Below are 27,118 nucleotides of genomic sequence, written 5' to 3'. Positions count from 1 at the left end.
ATGCAAGCATTTTGGCTGCTGCTAGGGGTCCTGTGCATCTCAGAAGCAAATAGTTTTGTCTCAGCACAGGAGAGAAGGTAAGGAACTTTTGATCTAATTCACCCACCCTCATTACAAAGCCAGTTTTGCACAGAGCAGCAGACATGGGATTTGCCGTTTTGTTCTTACAAGTTAGAATCAGTGAGGAATTTAGTTGTCATTATCCCAGCTATTTTCCATTTCATATTTAATATCCAGGGCAGTAATTTTCAAAAATGCCACAAAAAAGACACAGTTGTGCTGCAGGAGTTTGGAGCACAGCGATTGACAAATTGCTGAAAAACCCTCCCGGGGTCTGTGGCTCTGTTTCTAGACCAACTGTGTGTAGTAATGAATTGTCTGTCCGTCTCCCCAGACAATTTGATACTGCAGATAGTTGCTCTAGAAAGAAAGCTGCAGAACCTTGGAAGAATCTGCCAAAAGCTGGAAGTGACATCAGAAGAGGTGAAGACCAGAGAGGTTAGTGTGCAGTCAGAAGAGGACCTTTGAAAATCACTGATAGCGGGATGTTGTGTGCTCCCCAGTTCCCTGAGTGGTCAAATGTTCTGAGGCTCACACGGTTCAGTGGCATCTCCTCTAAGCTTGGCTATTCAAATTGCAGAATGGTTTGATCTTGGAAGCTAAGCAGGGTCAGGCCTGGTTAGTACTTGGATGGGCGACTGCCTGGGAATACCAGGTGCTGTAGGCTTATACCATAGTCTTTTGAGACTGAAGGTTGCCAATCAATAGAAGAGGGCAGGTGGCAATGGAGGAGGTTGCTGCTTCCTCCCATGCCAGTTCCAGACTTTGACTGTGTAAGTAAGAGGTGCAGGGAGTAGCACCGCTTTACCATCTAGGTGGTGGTGGTGAGGATTGGGCCCAGCAGGGCAGATGAGTGAGGGCCCAATCCTATCCAACGTTCCAGCACCAATGCAGCCATGCCAATGGGGCGTGAGCTGCATCTGGTGGTGGGGAGGCAGTCATGAAAGTGTCCTCAAGGTAAGGGAATGTTTGTTCCCTGACCTTAGGACTGCACTGTGGCTGCATCGGCGCTGGAAAGTTGGATAGGATTGTGCCCTGTGTTAGTTGTGACAACCACAAGGAACAGCTGCCCCTCTCCGTAGTGGGCCCAATTCCCACTCCAGCCAGAGGGAGAGCAGGAACAGAAGAAACTGCTCTTAGGAGCAAGTACTGCTACTGCTGCTCACCCGTCCACCCACCCAAGTCCGCCATATATCTGTGAAAGAATTGCCAGGACACCTCAGAAAGAGGGAGGAGCCACCACTGCCACAGGCAATGGCATAGTACAGCCCAGAGGCGGGTGGCCCGCCTACTCAAAGGAACCCAGCCTCCACTGCTGTTGAGAGGTGGCAGTGTCTGTTTCTGCTCCTCACTGTCAGCAGGTGGGCATTGGTGCCTGGGACCGTGGCTGATCCCTGGTGCTGGATGTACCTTCATATGGGAGTTGCTTCAACATGATGCAATTCTATCCTTCGAGGAACTTCCTTACTATCCAACCTGCAACCTTCCTCTTATCAAAGTGCTAATTATCCGTTCATTTTCATTTTTCCTTCACATCCTGAATCATACGGGGAAGACCCATGTGACCAGCCTACAGGCTCATGTTGTTCACACATGCATCCCTGTAGTATGAGACCACACCATACCCTGCAGGACTACAATAGATTGCTGTTTATTTCAGTTTACCAAACAATGCAATTTTTTGTTCTATCCAAGGGCGACAAGAGAAGCTGATGCACCAGCCCCCATTGATTGCTTGCTGAGCCGCTGGAGCGAATGGGGACCATGTCATCCATGTGCCAAAGAAAGAGTAAGGCACAGACGTGTGTCATGTCATGTCATATCTTGTTAGCTTATATTACTTTAGAAAAAGGATTAGGCATATCTGTGCAGGTCTACCAAACCGTACAAGCCACAGCAGTGAAGCACGGAGCCTTCCCGTTCAGAGTCATTGATAGAACTCCAAATCCCAATCAGAGTCTGCTGCCTTCCTCACCACAAGTTTCCCAGACCCATAATAGGATGACAAAGGGAGGGAGAGGGTTTTTTTATTTGTTTTTGGTGTGGAAACAAACAAACAAAAATCATCTGAGTCATCAGTCCTCTCAAGTCTACCTTGCAAGGGACACTTCTCAACTGAAGTGGGGGGGAGAGATGATTGAAAGAGTAGTGCAACTGGAAGGGTAGGTTGGGAGGGGACTTACAAACCCTTGAAATAAGCAAATAGTAGTGTGAATTGCCCATAAGCAATCACCTTTTGAGGACTAAAAAGCAGTGGTGTCACTAGGAAGGTGCGGGGGTGTGTGTGTGTGGGCGGCACTGGGTGTTGTGCATGGGGCTGACACCATTACTGGTCAAAATTTTTAAAATCTTGGTATTTGTGAATAATACCATCATGTTATATATCATTTGATGCAGAATGCAGTGAAACAAACTGCACTGAAATATCTCTATTCTATCAAAAGGTATAGTAAAAAAAAACCCAGCTGAGGTGGGGCAATGGTACATCACTGCACCCACCGCCTGAGCGTTGCCCTGCCCTCTGCATGGGAGGAGTTCCAACATGGGGCTGACACACTGGCCTTCTGTGCTGGTGATGCAAACCCTAGTGACACCACTGCTAAGAAGGGCTTGTTCTCCCAGGAAACTCAGGGGTATCCAGTGAAAGGTATGGGTGCTTCATTCAGGCAGACAGAAAAAATACCCTTTACACAGGGTGTAATTAAGTTATGAAATTGACTATGTCAAGATGGCTTAGAAGCCTTTAAAAAAAGAGGTTAAACAACTACATAGAGTAAGGAAGGTCTAACCATGGCTACTACCTGTCTGGATTCACAAGGAAGGTCTAACCATGGCTACTACCTGTCTGGATTCACAAGCAATATGCTGTCACTGACTACCAGTTACAGTGAGCAACAGCAGGAGATGGTTATTGCCATGAAGCAGGGCCAGCCCATCCATAAGGCCAACTGAATATGTCACCTCAAGCAGCAGATTGGTGTGTGGAAGGTGAACATTTGCCTCCTCTGCTCCTTGATCACCTTCCTCTCCCTAGACTGGAAAAGGAAGAGGGGGGAGAGAGGAAGAGGAAATGTGAAGAGGAGGAGAGTACTGAGGTAGACCACTGGAGAGAAACGGACACATCATTGGGTTAGGGAGGGCAGTATTTGACACACCACTTCAGGTATCAGGAGGTCTTGGCCCAGCCCTGCCTTGAAGCTTGGTTATTCTTACTACGGGCCTGCACAACCTCTGACTCACCATGCTGAATACAGCCCACCAGCTCTTGGTGGATCTTAATGAACCTCATTTTGCTGTTTGTACAAGGTATGCAAAGAGTGAGTGAGTGATATGTTGTAAGGTCTGTCTCAAACACCTTGCTAAGAACTATAAGTATATAACTAAGGCCCAAATCCTAACCAACTTTCCAGCACTGGCATAGCTGCGCCAATGGGACGTGTGCTGCATCCTGCAGTTGGGGGGCAGTCATGGAGGCCTCCTCAAGGTAAGGCAATGTTTGTTCCCTTACCTCAGAGCTGCACTGCCCTTATGTCAGTGCTGGAAAGTGGGTTAGGATTGCACCCTAAAAGTGTATCTTGGATTATGAAGATTTCTGGCAATGCTGCTCCTTTCTTGCTTTTCTTTATATTCTGGAACGTCATAGTTAGTGATGGGCAAATTGTCCTTCAGGATTGTTCAGTTCAGTACTGGTTTGGTCGTTAGGAGTTTTGATTGGTTTGGTCTTTATGAGCAAGCTGTCAGGAAAACGGTGTCTGTTTTCTGAGAGTTCATGGCCACCAGGTTTTCATGAACTTTGGTGATAATCATCAAAATAACACCAAGGAATTATTCATTGGAACTGTTGGATGATAATCTTACGCCAGTGTTGAAAGCTGGGTTGCCTAGATCTCTCTTCCACCCTCAGCATTTTATTCTGATGGTTCAAAGAACTCTTACTTATTGGTTGTACGTACTGTACAAAGTTGTACAGTATATTGTATTTGGTAGAAGATAACACAAAGAGTGTCGCCTACTGGTAAACAGAAATATGGGGACAAAATCTACCAACTACTTAAAAGACGAGAGATGATGAAAATGTTTTGCTTTTAAAGGTTTCCCCTCAAATGGCAAGCAAAACCAGAGGAGTAAAAGAACAATAAGGTATTTCCTTAATAGCCTCTTAGGAATGAATGGGAAAGAACCAAGTTCATAAGGCTCCTTTGTTCATACAAGGAGGTTGTTAAGAAGGTGCATTCCATGTCCAGATCTTACTTAGTTAAATAATTGTATCTGGGGCTCAGGTATGAGATTCCTCCCTCTTCTGCCCAGTCCAAAAGCAGAGCTTCAAGATTGCGAGGTAATCATCAATCACCTACCTCAACCTGAAAAATGGCCAACAAAAGGAAGAGAGGCAGAAGTACAGTATTATCTGTTGAAGTATGGCATGTGTACCTGGGTCTTCCACCCTTTTCACCATGGCTCTAGATACAACTGCCATCTTTGGTCCATTGGTAGTCTCTATGAGTTGGGAATTTTTAGTAACTGAAAAGATAAAATATAGTGGTGCTAGACAAGTGGAAGTGGCCTGTTTTTTTTCTGATTGAAGAGGCTTTTGTTGGTGATTTCAAAACCAAACTAGATATTTTACAATGAAACCAGAAAGGAAAATTCACACATAAACCCACCTACTTCCCTATTTGATACTTTCTCCTTAGAAATACTTGGCTTTGAGTTTAACAAAATCATCCATGAAAAACTGAGACACATTCAGAGAAGACAGCTTCCTGAATAATGGGCTTCTTAAATCAGTGTAGAGAGGCAAGAAAACTGCATCCCTTTTATTTTGTTCAGCATTTTTCCCCCTAGCTTTCATGATGGTTTGGAGGAGATACTGCTCAATGGCACAACACAAGTTTTGCATGTGGCGGGTTCCAGGTCCAACCCTTGGCACCTCCAGATAGGGCTGGAAAAGACCCCCCTCTGAAATCCTGTAAAGATATTACCAGTCGGTGTTGACAATATGGAGTTAGATGGACCAGTATAAAGCAGATTTGTAATTTTAAATTGCTTGGCATACAACTTGAAATGTACATCGTTTCATGAGTATTGACCACTTGTAATTGTTCTTGTATCTTCTGAAAAGTTTCGCTCAAGGAGTGTCCTGAGGTTTGGGCAGTTCGGAGGGAGACCATGCTTAGAGGCTCTGGGAGACCGGCGAAAATGTGTCCCAGACACTCCCTGCCCTGAAGAAGATCTTGATTGTGGCAATGACTTCAAGTGTGAAAATGGTAGGTGCTAATTTTGCATTATGGGTTGAGAATAGTGCTTCATGTCAACCAGTGAATACTGCCATTCACTTCAGCTGCTACTGCTGTCAGCAATGACTAGGTCTTCTGCAAAATATCCCCGCAGATACCTGCCAAAGTACTGAAGTTGTCAGCTAAGGCTTTGGTCCAGGTGCCCCCAACCTTTGAAGGCTACATGGGTGAGAGACAAGAGAAAGACTTCTCTATCATGGCACCCCAGCTATGTATTTGCCTGGTGCTGGCTGCCACCCTATTATAATTTAGTCACCCAGTGAAAGTTCTCTGATTCTTCCCAGCTCTTGGTGGGATGTAATTTGGAATTTTTATTATTATTATTATTATTATTATTATTATTATTATTATTATTATTATTATTATTATTATTATTATTGTTATTTATTAAAGAGGAAGGATGGTGTTTCCACTGATGATTTCAGTCTGCTTTATTTCATACTTTATTCTACCATTATCTTAATTTGCATGTTGCCTGTCTCAGAAACCACTAGTGGAAAGACAGAGTATAAATGTAAATAAATTTGAAGATGATGATGCATTTTCAGTGGTAGCACCAATGAACTTCCTCCCTTGAGAGATTTGCCAGGACTCCTTTTATTTCAACCTTTAGGTGTCAGGTGAAAAGTTATTCATTCCATCAAGCTTTTTTGGGATTTGAGCTTGTTTATTTTGTTGCTACAGGTTCGCTTTTAAAAATATTTTTTTCTTTAACATTCAACCCAATCCTAGTCAGGTTCTTTATTCTATCCTTAGGACACTTCTGTATTAAGAGGCGGCTGCTGTGTAATTCAGAAGATGACTGTGGCGACTTATCTGATGAAGATGACTGTGATGACGTCGATCCCCGTCCACCCTGTCGCGATCGTATAATTGATGTTTCAGAGATTGGAAGGACAGCTGGTCGTGGGTAAGTTATAGAAAGCCTTTGAGATAGCCATGAAATGCACTGGGGCAAATCAGTTGCAGAGGAAGTTATTGACCTGTAGGTCTCTTCTAATTCTTCATTACCCACATTTTGAGCATGCATGTAGAGAAATGAGAACACAGATAAACATCTTTATAACATTGCAAGGGTCTGGCTGCACATGTGGAACCTATGGCTCACAAACATCCCAAGGCTTTCCTCTGGAATATATGCATCTTGCGCTCACTTCTGACATTTCCAAAACTATGACAAAGCCACAGAGCAGCACTGCTGAGGTGCTAGCTATTGAAAACAAGGAGGAAAAGAAAAGCACTTTTCCTTTCTGTTTCTGAGAGTTAAAAATGTTTCCTGTATAGCTCCCTTCTGCATGATTTCCTTGATTTATTTTTAATAGATATCCCACCTTGCTTTCATGGTCCTTGACATGGTATGCATAGGTGGTTTGCCGTCCAGGCACAAACCTGATCCAGATGTGCTTAGCCTCATCAAAGTAGCCAAGTGTGTGCCTTCAGTTCATGCTTTGGGAGCCAGGAGGATAAGTTCTTTTGTGGAAAAGTTTCCATGCTGAGCTTACCATGAAGCAACTTAAAGCATTCCACTTAGAGCCACTTCTGCTATCTACTCCCTGTTAATTTCCTGCAGCTGAGCCCCCTCTCATATATCATTGCCAAACATGACCTCCAGTCCAAAGCAGCTGTGTATGTGTGTCATTCTGATTTTTGATTCCTGGTGTGCATCATTCTATAAAGCCAACAATGGCAAAGGTAAAGGTTTGCATTTCTTTTTGTTATGATTGTTCTTAACTGCTAGGTGCTTTGGCTTCTCTTAAAACAGGGGTGGGCAAACATTTTGGCAGGAGGGCCACATCATGTCTCTGACCCTATGTCCGGTGCTGGGGAAAAAAGGAATTAATTTACATTCAAATTTGAATAAATTTACATAAATTAATACATTAGAGATGAAACTTATACAAATGAATGAATTTTACCAAGCTTATTTAGAATACACATGAGAACTATAATACAGGGATGTAGAACCACATGAGAACCATTAACTTTTGCCTATTGCACACACAGCGGTGTCGCTAGGGGTGTGTGGGGGGTGCGGGGGGTGCAGGCCATACCGGGTGACACGCCGGGGGGGGATGTGCCCTGGGGGGGAGGACTTGCTAACTTTGCGGCGTTAGGAGCTACCGCATATGCCATACACCGTTGGATGCGGAATGGCCAGCGGAGTGCAGTGGAAGAAACAGAATTGCAATAGCTCCTTTCCTTCAAAAGTTATGGCCAGAAAACCGGAAGGAAAAAATGCATGGAGCTCTATGGAAAGTGAAAGTGAGCCGTATCTCGCGTTTACTCATGAGTAGGCACATTTGCCATAGTCCATCAGAAAGGGCAGGCTGAGAGGAATCCAACGACACCAGAGTGGTCCCGATCCAGTAAATGCAGCCCCCAAGAAACACTCGAGAATGAGGTCCCTATTCAGCCCTATGGTAAGCAAGCGAAACCATGTGACTGCATTTACTCGCATGTAGGCGCACTTGCCTTGCTCCATCCAAAAGGGCAGGCTGAGGGGACTCCAACTCAGAATGGTCCTGATCCAATGAATGCAGCCCCCAAAAACACCCAAGGAGGAGGTCCCTCCCCCCCCAGCTGCGTGTGTATGGAGCCCTATGGGAAGTGAAGCAGCCTCATGGTAGCTTTTACTCACGAGTAGGAGACGTGGCTTGGCTGGTGGTCAGGCCAGGCAAAGGGGAATATGAGGACACCCAAATGGTCCCGATCGGATGGGACTGGAGTGCAACAAAAGCCACAGAAGGCAGTCCCCCCCCCCACTAGAAACGGCCAACAAAGAGGCTTGAACTGGTAAGGGGAATGTTTTCTATTTTGCACTTGCAAAGTTTCCCTCGCAGCCCAATCCTACCCACACTTTCCTGGGAAAGTGACTGACTTTCCCAACTGACTCTAATGGGACTTACTTCTGAGTAGACAGGCATAGGATTGGGCTCTCAGACTTGTAAAGCCAGGTGGGTCTTTGTATTGATGTGTTTGAAATAGAAGGACTTTAAACTGGGCACTGGGGAGGGCTGGGAATCTCACTGATTCTTTGGGGGGGGGGTTATTGCAGGCAGGCTACAGAGGAAACTCACTTGGTGGAACAGGACTGGCTACCCCTTATTTAATTCTTTCTTTCTTTTTAATTTAACTATTTATAATTTATTTTAATTTAACCCCTGCTAACTGGGTAAGAGGCACTCTTTCAAGTGGGTGCTCCTCTTTTTAGCAAGGGGAGAGTAACTAGCCCACCTCACACCAGCAGTGTCTTTTCTAGTAGCCGTCTGCGGGTGTTCTTTTGCATCTTTTTAGATTGTGAGCCCTTTTGGAACAGGGAGCCATTGGTTGGCAACCTTCAGTCTCGAAAGACTATGGTATAAGCCTACAGCACCCAGTATTCCCAAGTGGTCTCCCATCCAAGTACTAACCAGGCCTGACCCTGCTTAGCTTCTGAGATCAGACGAGATCATTAATTATTTGGTTTTTTTTCTCTGTAAACTGCTTTGTGAACTTTAGTTGAAAAACAGCATATAAATACTGTCAATAATAATAATAATAATAATAATAATAATAATAATAATAATAATAATAATAATAATTTTAATTTGCTTTATGATGTCACTTCTGGCCATGACATCCCCATGTCAATGGGTCCTGAACAGATTGTCATTCTAAAAAGTGGGTCCCAGTGCTAAAAGTATGAGAACTGCTGCAATAAGGTGTTAGTAAGTTGAGATGGGGTGCATGTGTGTGTATGTGTTTGTGTGACTCTGGTTGGTTGGCAACCTTCAGTCTCGAAAGACTATGGTATAAGCCTACAGCACCCAGTATTCCCAGGCGGTCTCCCATCCAAGTACTAACCAGGCCTGACCCTGCTTAGCTTCCAAGATCAGATGAGATTGGGCATGTGCAGGGTAACAGGATTGCTGTTGTGTGACTCTACAAGATTTCAAAATCACTAAAATCAGAGTTTGGAGGAATAATCCCATCATGTTATATATCAATCAATGCATAATTTCATGCAGATTGCAGTGAAACAACCCACATTGAAATATCTGTGTTCTATCAAAAGGTACTGCCAAAAAACCAGTGGGGGTGGGACAATGGTACATCACCACGCACACCACCTGGGGTGTTGCCCCGCCCACTGCATGGGCTGATGCGCAGGCCTCCCTCACCGGGTGACGCGAATCCTAGTGACGCCACTGTGCACACTCCTCTTGCGCAGTGAAAACATACAGACCAAGCCAGAAACACATGGAGACATACGTTGTTCAGAGGCAATGGGGGGGGGGGTTAAAATAATGCCCAGAAAAAAGCAGAAAACACTTGAAGACTATAAAAGGCCTTGCTCTAACTCTGCATGCACCTTGCATCTGGTGGTCGCTACCAGCAGGCGCAGGCCAACGCGGGCTCCAACAGTCTCCAACGGGCCAGAGGCTCATTGGAGACTGGGGGCTCCCTGTGAGCTGGATTGGGGGTCCCTGAGGGCCGCAAATGGCCCAAGGACTGGGGTTTGCCCACTCTCGTCTTAAAAAAAAATTGGATTTTTTTTTTTTTTAATTCTGTGGGTGGCTATTATTTCATATGCCTGGGGGGGGGGAATACAGTAATACTCAGTTTGATGTTATTTTTCCAGTTATGTCCTTTCTGAAAATATACACTACATGAACGGTATCATGATAAAATTATGGTTCTCTTATATTTAACAGTAGGGTCAGAACAATTGCCCCCACTCATTTCCCCAAGGCATCTTTTCCAGGGGTTCTTGCTTATGGCTTCTTTCTATCTTATTTTTTTCAACTATGAACTCCTTTGAGATAGGGAACCCTTCGCTCCTTTTTATAGCAAAGTAAAGCTTTTTGAGAACCTTTTTTGTTACAGGTGGGACCTCGGTATCTACTTGTTAACCACTGATTTGACTCACCACTGATACTGATGTCCTCCTTTAAATGCCTTGTAACAAGGAAGAAAAGCACCAAAATCCAATTTCCTAACTTCACACTGTTAAATAATTATAATTTCATTCCATTAGATTCTATTATTCACCACATCTAGTGGCTGAATGCAGTATAGCATCTATACCAATGCATTCTGGGGCAACAACAGAGGAGCAAGAAACATGGAAGTGGGTCTTTAAAGCTGTTTTTCCACTGATTTGTTATCCACTGATTTTTTTTTTATCCACTGGAGGTTTGGGAACAGAACCCCCAGGGATAATGAGGCATGATCTATCTACAAATAGACTTAATGGTACCAACAGCATATAAGAAGCAGTATATAAATACTGTTAATAATAATAATAACAACAATTTTTGAATCAGCAGGATGCAGAATAATACCCTTTTTGGTATTTTTGCAGTCTCAACGTTCTAGGAATGGAACCAAAGGAGAGCCCATTTTACAACGAGTTTTACAATGGACTCTGTGACAGAGTCCGTGACGGAAATACTGGCATATACTATCGCAAGCCATGGAATGTTGCTGTGCTCAATTATGACGTAAGTTTCTTTATGTGAACTGGGGTGCCTTCCACTATTTTGTGCAGTGCCCAGCTGCTGTAAGTAAGTGCTTCTGGGCACAATGACTCATTGCAAAGGACAAAAGGCTACTACCCAAGTCAGAAGTTTCCTGATAAGTTCCTTCCTTTCTTTGCTTAACATGAGTCCAACTTTCTCTGAGCCCTGACATCATTTTCCCACACCTGCTGTAAATTCCTGGCCAGTGAAAGTGGGGGAACTGCCATGTCATAACAGCATCAGGAGACAGGATAAGTTGAACTAGCAGTTCATACACGAGTAGCGAGAATGACCCTAAGCACTCTCAATTGTTCAGAAGGCTACTGGGGAATTCCCGTGAATGCCTCATTCCGAAAAAGAACTCAGTTTGGTTTTTTTCCAAATTGTTGGGATACACAGCTGTCAATTAACAGCTCAATCCTATCCACACTTTCCTGGGAATAAGCCCCATTGACTCTACTGGGACTTACTTCTGAGTAGACATGCATAGGATTGGGCTGTAAGCTTCTTCAAAATAACTTGGCTTGCAGCCCAATCTTATTGGGCCGATGTGTCACCAGAATGTGCACTCTGGCAATTTGGTGCGCTTTTATGGCCGCTGCAAATGGTAGGGCATCATACAGCACAACCTGGCTGTCGCCACAAGTACAAGTAGCCAGGCCCATGTGGCAGTGGCCACTGTGAGAGCCCTGGTACCAGTAAGTCAGTGCAGGGGATGGGTGATGGAGAGGAGGTAGGCAAAAGGGGAGGGGCAGAATAGAGAGGAAACTGGGTGGGGAGGGGAGGGGGTATCTTGGCAAGAAGTGGGTGGTACTAGCTGCAGCAGTGGTAAGTTCCAGCCTCGATCCTCCTACCTGGGTCCACTTAACGCACCCAAGAGTAGCTGGTGCATTTCCTAACAGACCCATCAGGGCAGCAGAGGCTTGCCCCAGGGGAAGGGAACAAGTGTTCTCTTGCCTCAGGGAGGTCTCCAGGACCCACAACTCCCTGTGGGATGCTGCTAGCACCCCACTGATTCAGCTGTTTTGGTGAGGGGAGAATACTGCTGGCTCAGGCTGTTGGACTGTACATTTTCTCCTTTGTTTTCATGTCGTCAAAGACCATGATACACTGTCCAGTTAAATCAGAGGATCTTAACCTTTTGTACCTCATGCACCCCCAAGAGAAATGGAACTGCTCATACCCCCGAAACATTTTTTTTTTATTATTTTTATTATTATTATTGGCTACTTTCCTGAAATGGCAGTGAAAATATATGGCCAAAGTGGAACTTCAAAAGTAACATTTCATTTCAATCATAGGAAAGAAAAAGAACTGTTCACTTCATATGGTTTGAAGACATCAAAAATGTAATGAGAAAAGTCAATGACAAGGTCAAAAACAATAAATATTGTGGCCAAGAAGAAAATATAATTTTTGGTTTTCGTTGGCCATCAGTAGTCAGGATCAATTCAATTTTTTTTAAAGTTATCCTCAGCTTCTCAACAAATTGTATATCAACGCAAATGTTTTCTTAAGTCTGGGAGCTACTGTTGCAATCCCTGAACTCCCTTCACACACACCCTAGGGGTGCAGGCCGCACAGCTGAAGAATCACTGAGGTAAATGGACCACAAGCAAAAATTCAGCAGGTGCAGCTTTTTTCCTCGTGTGCATCTGCAGTGGTAGAAAATTTGCACCTGGTGAATTTTTGCCCACCTGGTTGTTGTTGGCATCCTTCAGTCTCGGAAGACTATGGTATCGCGCTCTGAATGGTGGTTCTGGAACAGAGTGTCCTCTCCAGTGCGCGGAGCCTGGGTAAAATAGATATGGAGGATAGACTGTTACCCATGCAGCAAATCCCCCCTCTCCACGTCACTGAAATGGTCCAATGGAAAGGCAGAGCCCAATATGGTTGGTTCCAGCGGCGTCGCAGGAGTTGCCAGAACATAACTGTGTTCAGCCATGAACTGCCTCAGGGACTCCGGCTCCAGATTTTGCCTCAAGGTTGACTCCTGAAGCCTTTTCCATAACTGGATGTAGCCACAAGGCAGTGGATGTTTGGGATCAGAGTTTTCCTTCTCTTAGATGAGCTGCCTTCCCAGGCTGACGAGTCCCATCTACCCGGTTGCTATTTAGTCACCTCTTAGGACAAGTACGTACAACCAAACTGAGGGCCTATTCTTATCCCCAGCCCCCAGGGGATTTTTGCCCACCATTCCACCATCAAGGATACAAAGGTCTATAGGAGGGAATGATAAATGTACTATCCTGTTCTTCAAGCAAAGTTTTTCTTTGTCTGCTGTGAGAGTTTCTAGCAACATCTTTATTTTACTGAGTTTCTGTTCTACCCTACTGCTTTTAACACCATTTGCCAGTTCATCATCATGCTAATTAAGCATAAGAGGAGCCCTGCTGGATTTGACCCAGGATCCGTCTAATAATAATAATACAGGTATTTATATACCGCCTTTCTTGGTCTTTATTCAAGACTTTATTCAAGGTGGTTTACATAGGCAGGCTATTTAAATTCCCGTAGGGATTTTTACAATTGAAAGAAGGTTCTATCTTTCAAGAACCACAACATTCAGATGTTTCTTTCTAATCTGGTTTCACATTCTGGCTTCCATCCTCCCATGCTCAGAGCAGATGGAATAACTCGGCTCAGCTTGTCAGCTGCTTCAAGGTCGCACGGTGCCCGTGGTCTCGAACTGGCGACCTTGTGGATGTTATCTTCAGGCAAATGGAGGCTCTACCCTCTAGACCAGACCTCCTGCCCATCTAAGCATCCTGTTTCTTACAGCATTTAGTCAGATGGCTCTAGAAAGCTCACAAGCAACGGTGTTTCCTCCTGTTTGTAGGGAATTCTGAAACTTTGTGTTTAAAAAAAACCTGGCCATTCTATTTAATTATCAAGGCTAATATTCACTGTTATCTATAAACTTGTCTAATCCCTATTTAATTATGAAGGCTAATATACAATGTTATCTATTAATTTGTCTAATCCCTGTTTAAATCATTCAAAGCTAGTGGCCACCATTGCATCTTACTGTAGCAGATTACATGTTGTGTGAACATATACAGCATTATATGTTGTATTATCATTGAGCGTCCCTGAATTCTAGTGTTAGAGGTGGAAACTTTATCTCTGTTCACTCTACTGCAAACTTTTCAAGCTATTCTGTCTAATTCAATATATATTATTCTATTACAGTGTATATTATATTTTCTTTCCCAAAGACAAAAGGAGACAAAAGATTCACAACTGAGTTCTATGAGGACCAGATGACTGCAGTGAAAGAACTGTACAAAGAGAAACATCAGCATTTTGAGGCTAGCTTCTCCCTGAAATCTAAGCCTACTGAGGTAGACAGCGGTACATCCCTGAGTATCGATGCAAGCTACAGCTTTTACAAAAATGGAAGTCTAAGTCAATTCTTGACGAATTCCAAAGGAAAGGTATGGTGGTGAAAAAATGAAATGCTGTGCCTTATTCTAGGGGATTTGATATTAGTGTGTTCGGTCATGTACTGGCAATGGCTACACTAAGGTTTGCATCACTCGGTGTGGGACGCCAGAGTGTCACCCCCATGACAGACCTCCTCCCATGCAGAGGGTGTAGTAATGCACCATTGCCCCCCTCTGGTTTTTTGCTATATCCTTTGATAGAATAGAGATATTTCAACGTGGTTTATTTCATTGCATTCTGCATGCAATTCCACACTGAATGATAAATAACATGATGGTATTATTCAAAAAAAACCAAAATTTTAACCATTTTGGCCAGTAGTGGTGTCGTCACCACCCCCGAGTGCATCACCTAGTGTGGCCTGCACCCCCCACATCCCCCTAGAGATGTCGCTGTTTCAGGGGATTTGATATTAGTGTGTCCAGCCATGTAGTGGTAAACTTTAAAATGCAGAGAGTGTCATGGCACCTCCCCCAATAATTACTCTTCATTACAATTATAACCAAAAAAATTCAACTTTAAATTTCTTCCTTTAAATGTCATTTCTTCTTCTCCTGCCACTTGCTCTACTTGCTCTACTGCTAAGCAGGGTCAGGCCTGGTTAGTACTTGGATGGGAGACCGCCTGGGAATACCGGGTGCTGTAGGCTTATACCATAGTCTTTCGAGACTGAAGGTTGCCAACCAATTGCTCTACTTATGCCCAATCCTGTTGCGCCCCCCCCCCCCCCGGCACTGGTGGAAGACGAGTTTCACCTGTTCACGCTGTTGCAAAAGCATCATAAAGCACTTTGCCACAGTGCATTGTGCCAGCAAGAAGGTCAAAGGGTTGGAGACAGTGGTGGTATTCAGCCGGTTCGCGCCTATTCTGTAGAACCGTTTCCTATTGTACGTCTTGGTTCTGCGAACCGTTTGTTAAAGAGCGCTGGCTGCGGCGCTCACAGGGTCTGGAATGGCAGCTGCGCACCATGTGGCCTCATGCTGGCACCCAATTGCCCGCAGCTGAGTGCCTGGTGCCGGGGAGCATGCGCCTTGAAAGGTCCCTATGAGAGCCTTGCTGCACCTGCCCGCTGCACAGGCTCCGGAGCGCCTCTCAAGCCCAGCCCAGCGTGCCTCCTGCCAGCCTGTAGGGCTGTTGGTGGGCGCCAACTCTGCAGTGCGCGCAAGCTGTTGCTGCGTGGGGTTGCCCCTGGCTAGAGCTGGACGGACACACACACACACACACACACACACCACAGCGTAGCTGCTCCTGCGCCCCCTCTTCCAAAGCGCCACCCTCTCCATTCGCTCTCCAGCCTGCTGCTCCGGCAGCTGCTCACCCTGGGCAGAGGTGGGTCTCTTGGCTCCCCCTTGGCTGGGGCAGCCCCGCGGGATGCTGTGCCCCCAGCCCGCTCCACCCCGCACCACCCAAGGCTGCTGCCACGCGTCCCTGCACGTCCCGGGCATCTTCTCAAAGAGTCCGGCAGCCTGGCGCACACTGCACTCCTCACAGAGGCGCCTGCAGCCTGCGCGGGCGCGGCTGGAGGCAGCCACGGCTCCCCCCACCCCAGAGGAACCCTCGCGAGCAGCGCTGGGACCCACTGGGGGGTCCCAGTGCTGGGAGGGAGGCAGGCAGGCAGGCAGAGCATGCTGCCTGGCCATGAGCGAAGGAAGCGACTCTGGGGACTGGGGGCGCCTGCTGAGGGGGGAAGGGGAGGGCCGCGAGGGGGAGCGGCAAACTTCCCACCAGTGCTTCCTCCCAGGGAAGAAGTCTTCTTCTCAGGCTTCTTCCCAGGGAGAAGTGAGAGCCCCAGCTTAGGCATGCCTACTCAGAAGTAAGCCCCCTTATAGTCAGTGGGGCTTACGCCCAGGTAAGACAGTGTAGACAGGTAAGAAAGTGTAGACAGGATTGCAGCCTGAGATGCACACCATCCGGGGTCAGCACGCACACAGCTGCCCAGGGGAGGATGCTATGGGGTGGGAAGCCCCATTGAGTAGAATGGGACTGACTTCTGAGGAGACTGCCATAGGCTGGGGCTGTGAGGCTACCAATCCTGTCCACACTTCCCTGGGAGTAAGCCCCATTGAGTAGAATGGGACTGACTTCTGAGGAGACTGGCATAGGCTGGGGCTGTGAGGCTACCAATCCTGTCCACACTTCCCTGGGAGTAAGCCCCATTAAGTAGAATGGGACTGACTTCTGAGGAGACTGGCATAGGCTGGGGCTGTGAGGCTACCAATCCTGTCCACACTTCCCTGGGAGTAAGCCCCATTAAGTAGAATGGGACTGACTTCTGAAACCCTCTGGCGAAGGGGAGCCCTGCCTGCTCCCTCAGGGGACTGCGGCTTCCCCCACTCTATTCTGCTTTGTGTTGCCTGCCTGCCTGGCTCCTCTCCTAGGAGAAGGAGGAGGGGAAGCCAAGGCAGTTGGGAAGGGCGGGTAGTTCAAAACTGCCCTCACACGGGCAGCCGCCTTCCTCCTCCTCCTCCTCCTCCTTCTCCTCCTCCTCACTAGGGCAACGCACTGGGGCTGAGGAGAGGAGCAGAGTCCCTACTTGTTGCTACTTCTTCTGCACTAGGCAGGGAGCAGCACCCCACAGGCTCCTCTTGGGCTTCCTCCCCCACCCCTGCTCCTGTCAGCTCTTGGGGTGGGCTCCATTAACCCCATTTAAACCCCCCCCCAATTGATTTGCAGAAGGGCTGAGCAGTGGGAGGGAGGCTGCTTCTTGTGCCTCACTCTAGGTGACTGACCCCCCAGTCCTGTTTCTGTCATGGTTACTATTGCAGGCATCTTCCTTCTCCAGCAATAGCTGTGGGGGAGAGTTTTGTTAATGAAATGCAGAAGGGGATTGGCTCCTTTGAGCATCCTTGAATTATACTCAGAGTTGCCTCAGGGTGTTAATTATATTTTTATGCATCTGGTGGTAGGTACAGTATATTTCCTCATTTTTTTAAAATCTGGGGTGTCCCTTAATCTATGGTTAAAGGGGCATTTGTATTCTGATTTTAACTATATAGACAACTCCATGTGAAGCAAGCTCAGATTAACCATGTGAGTAGCGTCATGCCTCTTTACAGCATAATAACTTATATGGATGAAGTTGATTTCATCTCACAGAGTCCTCAGCAGTTCATGCTAATTGGAGGAGAATGTTTTGAGTAGTTACACCATTTCTGCCCAATGTTGCATATTTGCAGCAGGGAACAAATGTGTACACCTGTAGACTGGGCAAAAATGACTGGGTTAATTAATATTGTATCTGCAGTGAAATGTATGAGGGTGAAACTATCATATTTACACTCATACATTGTTTGTCAACTAGTGGTACGGGTACCACCAGTGGTATTTGAGTGGTACTTTCTGGTGGTACTTGTGGGACCTCCTGACATTGACTGCCTGGCATCGAGATCAGTGACTAGGACACTGTTTCTCAACCAATTGTACAGGTACCTGGAGTGGTACTTTCTGTGGTACTTGTGACTCCCCTTCCTATAAGCAGCCCTGACCCCATGAAGCCCTGACCCTCTCTCCCATGAAAACCTGACACCTGTGGAGTCCTGACCCCCAAGCAGCCCTGACCCCCCTTCCCACAAGTAGCCCTGACCCCCTCTCCCATGCAACCCTGACCCACCTTTCCACAAGCAGCCCTGACCTCCATGCAGCCCTGACCCCCTCTGCCATGCAACCCTGACCCCTCCTCCCCTAAACAGCCCTGACCCAAGCAGGCCTGACCCTGTCCCACGTGCACCCATGGGTGTCTGGATAATTGATGAGAATACTGGGGGGGGGCTACTGGACACCTGATGGGGGATACTGGGGGGACTGGACATTGTCATTAGGACATAGAACCTGTTGTTAATTTATTTGAATCCCACCACTGGTTGGAGACCATCTAGTCCAGCCACCTGCTCAAAGCAGGAAAGTCCTCCCTAGAGCATCTCCAAGAAAAGAAAGTTACAAGGGTCAGAAGATAGCATGAATCTGCACTGAAATCAATGTTCAGTGAAGCTGAATGGATTCCCATTCATTTTCATTCATTGCCAATTTCACTTGCTTTTCCAGATGTAAGAGCACATTCATTTTCATTCCCTTTCATTTTGAAAGCAATGCACATACCTACTTTAGCTTAGTGTTTATTTTGGTTGTTAGCAGTTGTGGCTATTCTCAGACAAGAACCAGAAGAGGCTTTGCTTTGATCCCAGTAAATGGTTCAGTGCTTTTGCACTGGTGCTTGTGAAATGACTATGCTATACCTGCTTTCCTGGTGGCAGAATGACAGAACATAAACCTCTTCCCTCTTATTACAGCAACAAATATTTTTTCACGTGAAAGGAGACATACAACTGGGAGCTTTCCAAATGCGAAGTCGTGGGGTCCGGCTGACTGACACTTTCTTTGAGGATATAGTATTTTTACCCAGTACATACGACAAAGGAGAGTATTTTAAATTTCTCGAAATGCACGGAACACACTATGCGCGGAAGGGAACTGTGGGAGGAAAATATGAACTCTTGTATGTGTTGGACAGCGAAAATATGAGATCAGAAGGTATGGACTCAGCATGAAGGACCCTCTCTTACACACTGATCTGAGCTGGAGGAACAGGATGGCAAACAGCACAATTAGTCTGTTCCCATGGTGCTGTGCCTTAGTGGTAGAGCACAGGATCCACATGGGAGAGGTCCCTTGTTCAAGCCAAGGCATCTGTAGGTAGAGCTGAGAAAGACTCCTGTCTGAAACTTTGGAGAACCAATGCAAGTCCTTCTAGCCCAGAGTAGTGCAAACCATGGTCTGCGAGGCCTGTTTTGGTGGCCCTGAAAAAGCTGTGCCAACCACCACCTCTTCCTGCTTCCGCAGCTTTTTGATATCCCTGCAGTGTCATTCTAGGTTCTCCAAGAAGCTGGACTAGTGTGGCAGGGAGATCAAAAAGCCCTGCTGCCACCTCCTTTTCCTGCCACCTGAGCCTGCCATATAACTTTGGCAGCTCAGAAGCCAGAAGTAACTGACTGTGAGGTCATCACATCACTGCCAATTACTTCCATGTCAGCAGAGTTGGGGGTGACACTGGGGGACTTGTGACGCCCATAGTATTATAAGTTGGACAACCCTATTCTCGTCAATACTGAGATAGGGGACTCAATCAAGGCTAGCTACCTATTTTTACTTCTATTTTATTTTAAAATAGGGTTGCTTAAAATGTTTGATTTTTGTCAGGGTGTCACAGGTCGTTATGCTGGATCCCAATCCCTTTCCCTGAGCAGTGTGGAGTGGCTTGAAGCCTGAGGTGGCACAAGTCCGAGGAGACCCATTGGGGCCGTGATGGCTTACCCAGAGGTAAGGGGAAGAGTTTCCCCTTGCCTCTGGCTGAGCCACTTCTGGCCCCAATCTTGTGCTGGATACAGCGCAGACCTCCTGGCCTGCTTGTTCCAGCGCAAGATAGGATTGCACTGCACAAGAAGGAAAGGGGCAATGGTATTGGGCAAAGGTGGAAATATTGAGAAGCGGGAGTGGTGGTGGTGGTGGAAACCCTAGCTTTTCTACTGACCCTAGCTTCTCTTTGGGAGCATATGCTCACCCAATCCATGTTTGATGCGACATTGGAAAACTGGTCAGTCTGTCGCAGGGGCCTGTCACCGGATTGGTCTGTGTTCAGCTCGCCCCCCCAAAGATGGGGAGTTTCCAGTTGTACCACAAGGAGGAGTGGCCCATCACCACCTGAAAGCTACTGACCAATGAGGGAAAATCAGAAAACTGAGCATGAGTATGTACTACCCATAACGCAGTGCGTCTCACATAGCCACCTGGCACAATTTTTTAATTGTGTCTCTGTTCACAGAGACTAGATGCCTCTTCTTGGACTGTATAATTGAAAATTTTGCTACAGATAAAAAATTATGGTATTGATATGCATAGTACATATATATGAAAATCTGTATAGAGAACATGTGGATAGTGAGAGATAAGTGTATATAGACACATGACAAATTCCCCCATTCCCTCCTTTCCCATTCTAATAACGTCTATATTAATCCCATTTTCAGGACTCACCGTGGAGGATGTAAAGGGGTGCCTGGGTTATAACTTAGATATTTCATCAGCCGATGTTTCTGACCTGAAAATTAAAATTAAAGGTGGTGAATGCAAAAGTGAAAAACTTAAGAACGGTAACTATTTTTTTTTATTGCTTTCCATTCAAAGATGCAAAACAACTTGACATTTTATATTTTTATTTTATTTCATGTGCGGCCTTGCATTCCAGAGGTCCGTGCATGGAAGCCAAATCTCAGGTGCCCAACGTTAACAGCTAAATTTTTATACTGCCTCTCACCCCAAAAGAGATTTAAAGGAGGCTTGCTAAACAATAAATCCAAAGAGTCATGCAGGTATTATAAACAATAAAAGAAAAATCAAGAACAATGAGAAAAGTAGAAAAATCAGCAAGCCTCTCCTCCTCTGCAAAATTCAACAATGGAATGTTAACTGGAAACTGTGAAAGTGAAAGAAAAGTGTGTTGACCTGCATGGAAAGTGTTAAAAGGGAATGAGGAACCAATCCTGTTCTACCTAAATACCAGCGCTGGGTGTCACAAACGTGCCGTATGGCATGTCTGCAGCACCTAGGGAGGAGGGGCCGCCAGCACTGGGCCCAAGCCAGTTGGCACTGGGGCTCAGTGCTGAGTGGAGATGTCTTGGCAGTGCCCAAAGGTAAATCACACCCAGGGAGGAAGAGCCGCCAGCACGGGGTCCTGTGCCAGTCAGCCCTGGGTCTCATTGCCAAGTGGAGATGCTGCGGGTGTTGAAGGTAAGTCGCACCCAGGGAGGGTAGGCCGCTGGCACTTGGCCCATGCCAGTCAGCACTGGGCCTCAGCACTAAGTGGAGATGCTGTGGGAGCACCCGAAGGTAAGTTGCACCCGGGAGGAGGGGCCGCCTGCAACAGACTATGCTGGGTCTCAGAACTGAATGGAGATGCTGTGGGAGCGCATGAAAGTAAGTCACTCTGCCAAGCAGCGGTGCAGGTTTTCAGGGAGGGGGAAGGCTTTGGGGCAGGGGAGGGGGCGGAGGAGGAACCGGCCCGGGAAGTTCCTGCGCTGGATCCTATCCTCCATGTCAGGCTGAAAAGCTCAAAATGGAGGTTCTCTTGTCTATGCTGGCAAAATAGACGGTGCAGGCTTGACAAATCCCATTGTGGGGCCTGCAACTTTCTTCAGGTGGAGTGGATGAAAGTGCCCTTCCCCCAAGGAGACCTCTGATGACTTCCCAGCACCTGTGGGATAAGCAGATGCCATTTTGGCACTGCTGCTCCTCCGGGCACCGAGAGCCATAGGATTGGGTTGCTTGTCACATGCAGAGCCCATGAAAAGGGCATTTTCACAGTTCTGGGGCTGCAATTGAGAAGGCCCTGCCTCTTTTGAGCAGAGTTTGGCCTCCAAATATGTTGTGACCTGAATCAGGGCATTTTCAGCTGATCTCAAAACTACAGATGGTTCTTATGCACAAATAATTGCCATGCATAAATGATAATTCACAAGAATCCTAGGATGAGGAGCCACACTAATCCAGGGGAGGTTTTGGGTGGAGTAGCATATGCTGATGAGTAGTTCTTCCTGCTTATGAGATGACACATGGTTTGTTGCCCACTCTCTTCTTTTGATTGCTTTTTGCATTATTGTTTCACTTCACATTTATGAAAATGGAGTGTTGCAGAAGGTTTGGTTGTTTAAGATTTTTCATGCTGTTAGCTGCCCTCCCGTCAAGAGAGGGCACCAGGATGCAGGTCTCTTGTTATCTGGTGTGCTCCCTGGGGCATTTGGTGGGCCGCTGTGAGATACAGGAAGCTGGACTAGATGGGCCTATAGCCTGATCCAGTGGGGCTGTTCTTATGTTCTTATGCTTTGAGTTTTCTTGTGAAAAAAGCAAGATGTAAATATTTAAAATAATAATGGGTGTATATCTGGTTATGACACATTTGTAAAGCTCAGACAATAACATTTCTACCAAGTGAAAACAAAAGTGAAAAATCAAAGGACTTTTCACTTGACCTAACAGCCATGTTTATTCCTAGTATCCTCTTGGCAAAAGGAAATCAAACTGGGGTGGGACAGCTCATCCAAAGAATCCCTGATCCCTAAACCAGCCACTTCTTGTTCCTTTCTTCGGTAGCTCACAACATAAGCAGTACTGGCATTATCCGTGATGTGATCTCTCTCGTCCATGGAGGGAAGAGCAGTGTTTTAGTGAGACTGAAGGAACTGCTAACCAGAGATGCCAAGATTGTGGATGTTGAGGACTATGTTCAGTGGGCCACCACGCTATCCGATGCACCAGCAGTGATCAAATCTGAAGTATGAGGATTTTATCCTAACTGTATTGCAGATATTATCTGGAAGAGGAATGGGAGGTGTTCACAGGATTGTATAGTTATTAATGAACCAGATAAAAACACCCACATCAGAAAGGTATATATATGTCACACACACACACACCATTATTCTGTAACCATTTACAGACCGAATACATATCAAAGCTAAACCAGGGGTGTCAAACATAAGGCCCCTGGGCCGAATGAAGCCGTCGGAAGCAATTTATTCGGCCCCCATTATAACTGGGCTTTCCCAGTTTGATAATTGGGCACTCTCATACCTTGAAAATATGAACAAGATTTGCACATTTTTCTTCCTGTCATTTGTAGCTAATGCGTTTCTATGTGAGAACAAAGTGCCTATTTCTGGCCATCATGTGCTTAATGACGTCACTTCCGGCTTAATGACGTCACTTCCGGCCCTCTGCAGGCACCAAGAATGCTCACTTTGGCCCTCTGTATGAAACAAATTTGACATCCCTGCTTTCCAGAAACATCCCAGTGTGTTTAATCACTATTCAGCGTATGATGAAATTCCCTGCGATGTGGCCTGGTGCCCTAGCCTAGATATGGCTAGGGAGGCATCATTACTAACAGGTGCTAAAACTAACTGGCAGTCCAATCCTGCCACCAGTGCATCCTATGGTCAGGACAATCAGACTGAAGTGTAAACACTTTGCACTTGTCTCCTAGTAGGCTGCTCAATCGCCAGTAGACCAGTCACTGGTTGTGGTAGTGGCCAGACTGTGCTCTGTGACACATTACACTTTGAGCCTCCCACAAAGCGCACTGTGCTTCTTGGACATGAGTTCCAGCAGAGCAGGTGGCTCGTAGGATTGGGCTGTTAGTGCGACTCAACAATTTTACCCCAAAATTAACTCAACTGTGAAAATAGACTGATCATTGGGAAGAACATGTGCAGGTCACTAACTCCCTTGACATAAAGAGGTCTTCCGCAATCTGCCAATACATGTAGCTAGACCATATGTTTTTGAACTGAACAGAATATTTACCTGGTGCAAGAATTATAAAGGCAGTGGCATAGCTAATGATCGTATAGCCCAGTGCTGAGCTCAAAATGATGCTGCGGAAGTGATGTCACACCCAGAAATGATGTCGTACCTGGGCTTTTAAAAAAGCCAGTTGCTCTGCTGCCTCCCGCCAGTCAGTGGCATAGCTAAGGCATCTGTCTGCTATCTGGGGTCAAAGATGATTTTGTAACCCCACCCCTTCATGACAAAATCAAATTAAATTAATTAGTTAATAAAGAAAAAATGTGCCCCTTATTGGTTAGAGACACTGTGCTGGGATGAAGAGGGACTGTTATTCTCCCCCAGCTAAATATAAGAGAAGCATCATTTTAAAAAAAAGCATCACTCTTTACCCAGCGAGCAGGGGTAACTGTATTATGAAACATGGAAATGAGAGTTGACTCATATTAACACATTATTGGTTCCATGCTGCATCATAACATCTCATTGGCTTTCAGAACAATCAGTCTCATAGGTCAGTTTTGAGTTAAAGAAATCCGCTTTCTGGTTCTATGGTTGTGTTTTCATTTTCTGGCTAATTGACCATAACGTTTGATAGAATGCAGATATTCCAATGCTGTTTTTTCACTGCATTCTGCATTAAATTACCTTTCCGATGATATAACATGATGGTACATACCAAGGTTTTCACAATTCTGGCCACTAATGTCAAGCTCAGCTTGTTGTCCCGTCCCCCCCCCCCCCCAAAAAAAACTTGCTGCCTGGTGAAATTGCTACTCCCTGCACCCCCTTAGCTATGCCGCTGAAGAAAAGAAATGAAAGACACCCCCATATTAAGATGTCACAGAAGATTGTACAATGCCTAGGTGTAGAATCACATAATGATTTTGTACACATTGCTTAAGATAAAGACATGTACATATCTTTTCTGCAGCCCTATCCCATCTCTTCGCTTGTACCTGTGACGATACATGATGCTGACGTAAAGAAACAAAATCTGGACAGAGCTGTGGAGGACTATGTGGCTGAATACAGCGTATGCAAATGCCAGCTCTGCCAAAATGGTGGCACTGTAATACTGGTGAATGGAAGGTGTGAGTGTGCCTGCTCCCCTTCTTTTAAGGGAGAAGCCTGCCAGATACTATCGGCTCATTCCAGACCAGGTTAGCAGCCATAGTTCAAGAAATTACTTAAGGTTTCAATTCAGATGAAGGGGGCCCTGCTGAGCTAAGCATCCCCCAATGCCTGAACCACCATGGCAAATGGCTGCCCCTTTGCTTGTCCTCCCATGTGCACCTCCCATTCCCTTCCCTGGTAGCATGTTAGCACCACTGCCTCCTGCTATTTTGAAAAGGCCAAGGGACTGGAAGAGAAGGTGCATCGAGGAGAAGAAAGTGTTGGTCTGGAACATCTTCCACATGACACTCCAGGTGCAATCGCTCTCCTCTCCTCAGAGCACTTTCTTATCCACTCCTTTGAGCTGAAATAGGAGGAGGAACAGTGGCATCTGTGGAACTTGATAAGTGGGTGGGCAAAGAGGGATAGAGGGAAGGGGTTTGACAGGCAGAGGTGGCCGGCAAAGGCAGTGGGATCCATGTGCATGGTACACCACCAGTCAATTGCCTCCCACCAATCTGCCACCTAAAGCAGATATGTCACCAGTTGGTTGTCCCTGGAAATGGTCATAAAGACCATTAGAAATTGCTTTAGAATGGATTTTCAGCCATGGTGCAGCTACTCATTGGTGAGCTGCAAATGGTTTGCAGGTGTTCCGCAGTTTAGGGGAAGCTGATCTATCAGCAGGGCCCTTGGGGGATGTGAGCCCCCTGCCAGCAGCATGGTGTGCCTTGTCCATGGTCAAAAAACGGTGCACCTGGACAATTTTAGTACCTTGTCAGTGTGCCGTGACATGAAAAAGGTTGGAAATCGCTGCTTTAGAACAAGTCAGACCACCTGTATACACCCAGAGGTTCTCCACATTCAGGTTCCAAAATGAATTTTGGGAGTTGTAAATTCCACCCCCTCCCAAAAGACAAAATCCCAAGATGTGATTTCCAAACCAGAGCTCAGAGAATCTGTCTCCTGCCTCATCAGTCCTCACTTCCCAACCAACCTTCCACCTATCCCCCAAAACCGCTTTATTTAGCACAGGGGCAGGGGGGCTACTTCCTTGCTTCTTCCCCATTGCTCTGGGTGCAGCATGGTAATATTGGAGCTTGCTGCGCTTGGGTTTGATGGAGGTTGTAGCCTTTGCAAAGGCACCTGAAAAGGAAGTAGCCCTCACAAAAACTACAGTTTTCATTAACCCCTGCACCTTTCTTTCTATCCAGGGAGAAGGAAAGAAAAACCTTATGCAGCAGACATTAATCTTGCCAAGCTGTATGCAGAATAACAAAGGGAGAGGGGCCCTCACACTGCTGCTGAGATCAGTAAAGAGTGTGTTGTGAGGGTGAAGGACTGGGCAGTTATGAACCTGGCCCCTGTGGCACCCCAGGGTGCAGGTTTGCACCAGGTTGCCCTTCCCACCCGCATCATGTCGCCTCCTGGGGCACTGCAGGATTGAATGCTAACTTTCCCCCATTGCATAGTCATCTGGACTTCCATATATTGTTTTCTGGTTTTTGTAATTGCAATACAAGTATGCTGAATGTCCCGATGTTCAACTAACAGAGATTTGCACTCCAATCTTAATACAGTCCAGGCAGTCATCGACGGGAGTTGGAGCTGCTGGTCTAGCTGGTCCACTTGTCAGCAAGGAGAACGCACTCGTACCAGACAGTGTAACAACCCTATACCTGCTGATGGGGGAAAGCAATGTGTAGGCGCAGACTCTGAGTCGGGCTACTGTGATGACATGAACTAGTCATCATAACCACCAGGTGCAGGTTTGTAGCTATTCTAAATACTGGATACCTTTGCAAGAGGCACGCTGTCTACTGTAGATACAGAAGGGTGAAATAGCCACTTGTAGGCCCTCTAATCAAGTCAATCGCAAAGGATAGGAGCTGCCACAGGTTCCCACACACACACACTTCTGCCTCCTCCGTATTTTGTGTATTGATTTAAAACATTTCTATCTCACTTTTTGTGCAAGACCAAAAAGCAACAGACAGACGAGTCGGAAATGCAAACAACTGTCAAAAAATATATAGATCAAATCACAACAATGAAAACAGCAGATATTTAAATACAATAAAACCGCAGCCAAATGTCTCCCAAATAAAAACATCTTAACCATCTGCCTAAAGATGGCCAGAGAAGATGCTGGGTGGGTTTCCCTGGGGAGATAATTCCATAGACAGGGCACTACCGTTGTCTCTGACATCCATCAGTTGAATTTTGGTCAATGGTGGCTCCTCTTATATTGTGAATTCTCTTGCAGCCGTTCATAACACTGCCTGTATCTTTTGGTAGGTGTACAAGGGGAAAGCAGCACAGCCTGAATGCCAATTTGATCTACACAGCAATATTTGTGCCATCAAG

General features: G+C 46.1%; 1 protein-coding gene and 1 pseudogene across 1 annotated transcript; one reads left to right on the top strand and one right to left on the bottom strand.

The window, feature by feature from the left end:
• Window positions 1-27,118, top strand: C9 (complement C9). The gene is made up of 12 exons (XM_066618222.1): window positions 1-77; window positions 1,756-1,849; window positions 5,183-5,327; window positions 6,114-6,267; window positions 10,702-10,840; window positions 14,077-14,295; window positions 18,592-18,832; window positions 20,326-20,448; window positions 22,445-22,626; window positions 24,570-24,798; window positions 26,332-26,520; window positions 27,050-27,118. The coding sequence occupies exons 1-11, from the start codon at window positions 1-3 to the stop codon at window positions 26,496-26,498; spliced, it is 1,770 nt and encodes a 589-aa protein (XP_066474319.1). The 3' UTR covers window positions 26,499-26,520; window positions 27,050-27,118.
• Window positions 9,152-9,273, bottom strand: LOC136642877 (5S ribosomal RNA; annotated as a pseudogene).

Source organism: Tiliqua scincoides, chromosome 2, assembly GCF_035046505.1.
Source record: "Tiliqua scincoides isolate rTilSci1 chromosome 2, rTilSci1.hap2, whole genome shotgun sequence".
Classification (NCBI taxonomy): domain Eukaryota; kingdom Metazoa; phylum Chordata; class Lepidosauria; order Squamata; family Scincidae; genus Tiliqua; species Tiliqua scincoides.
This window is presented reverse-complemented; position numbering and strand designations above follow the sequence as displayed.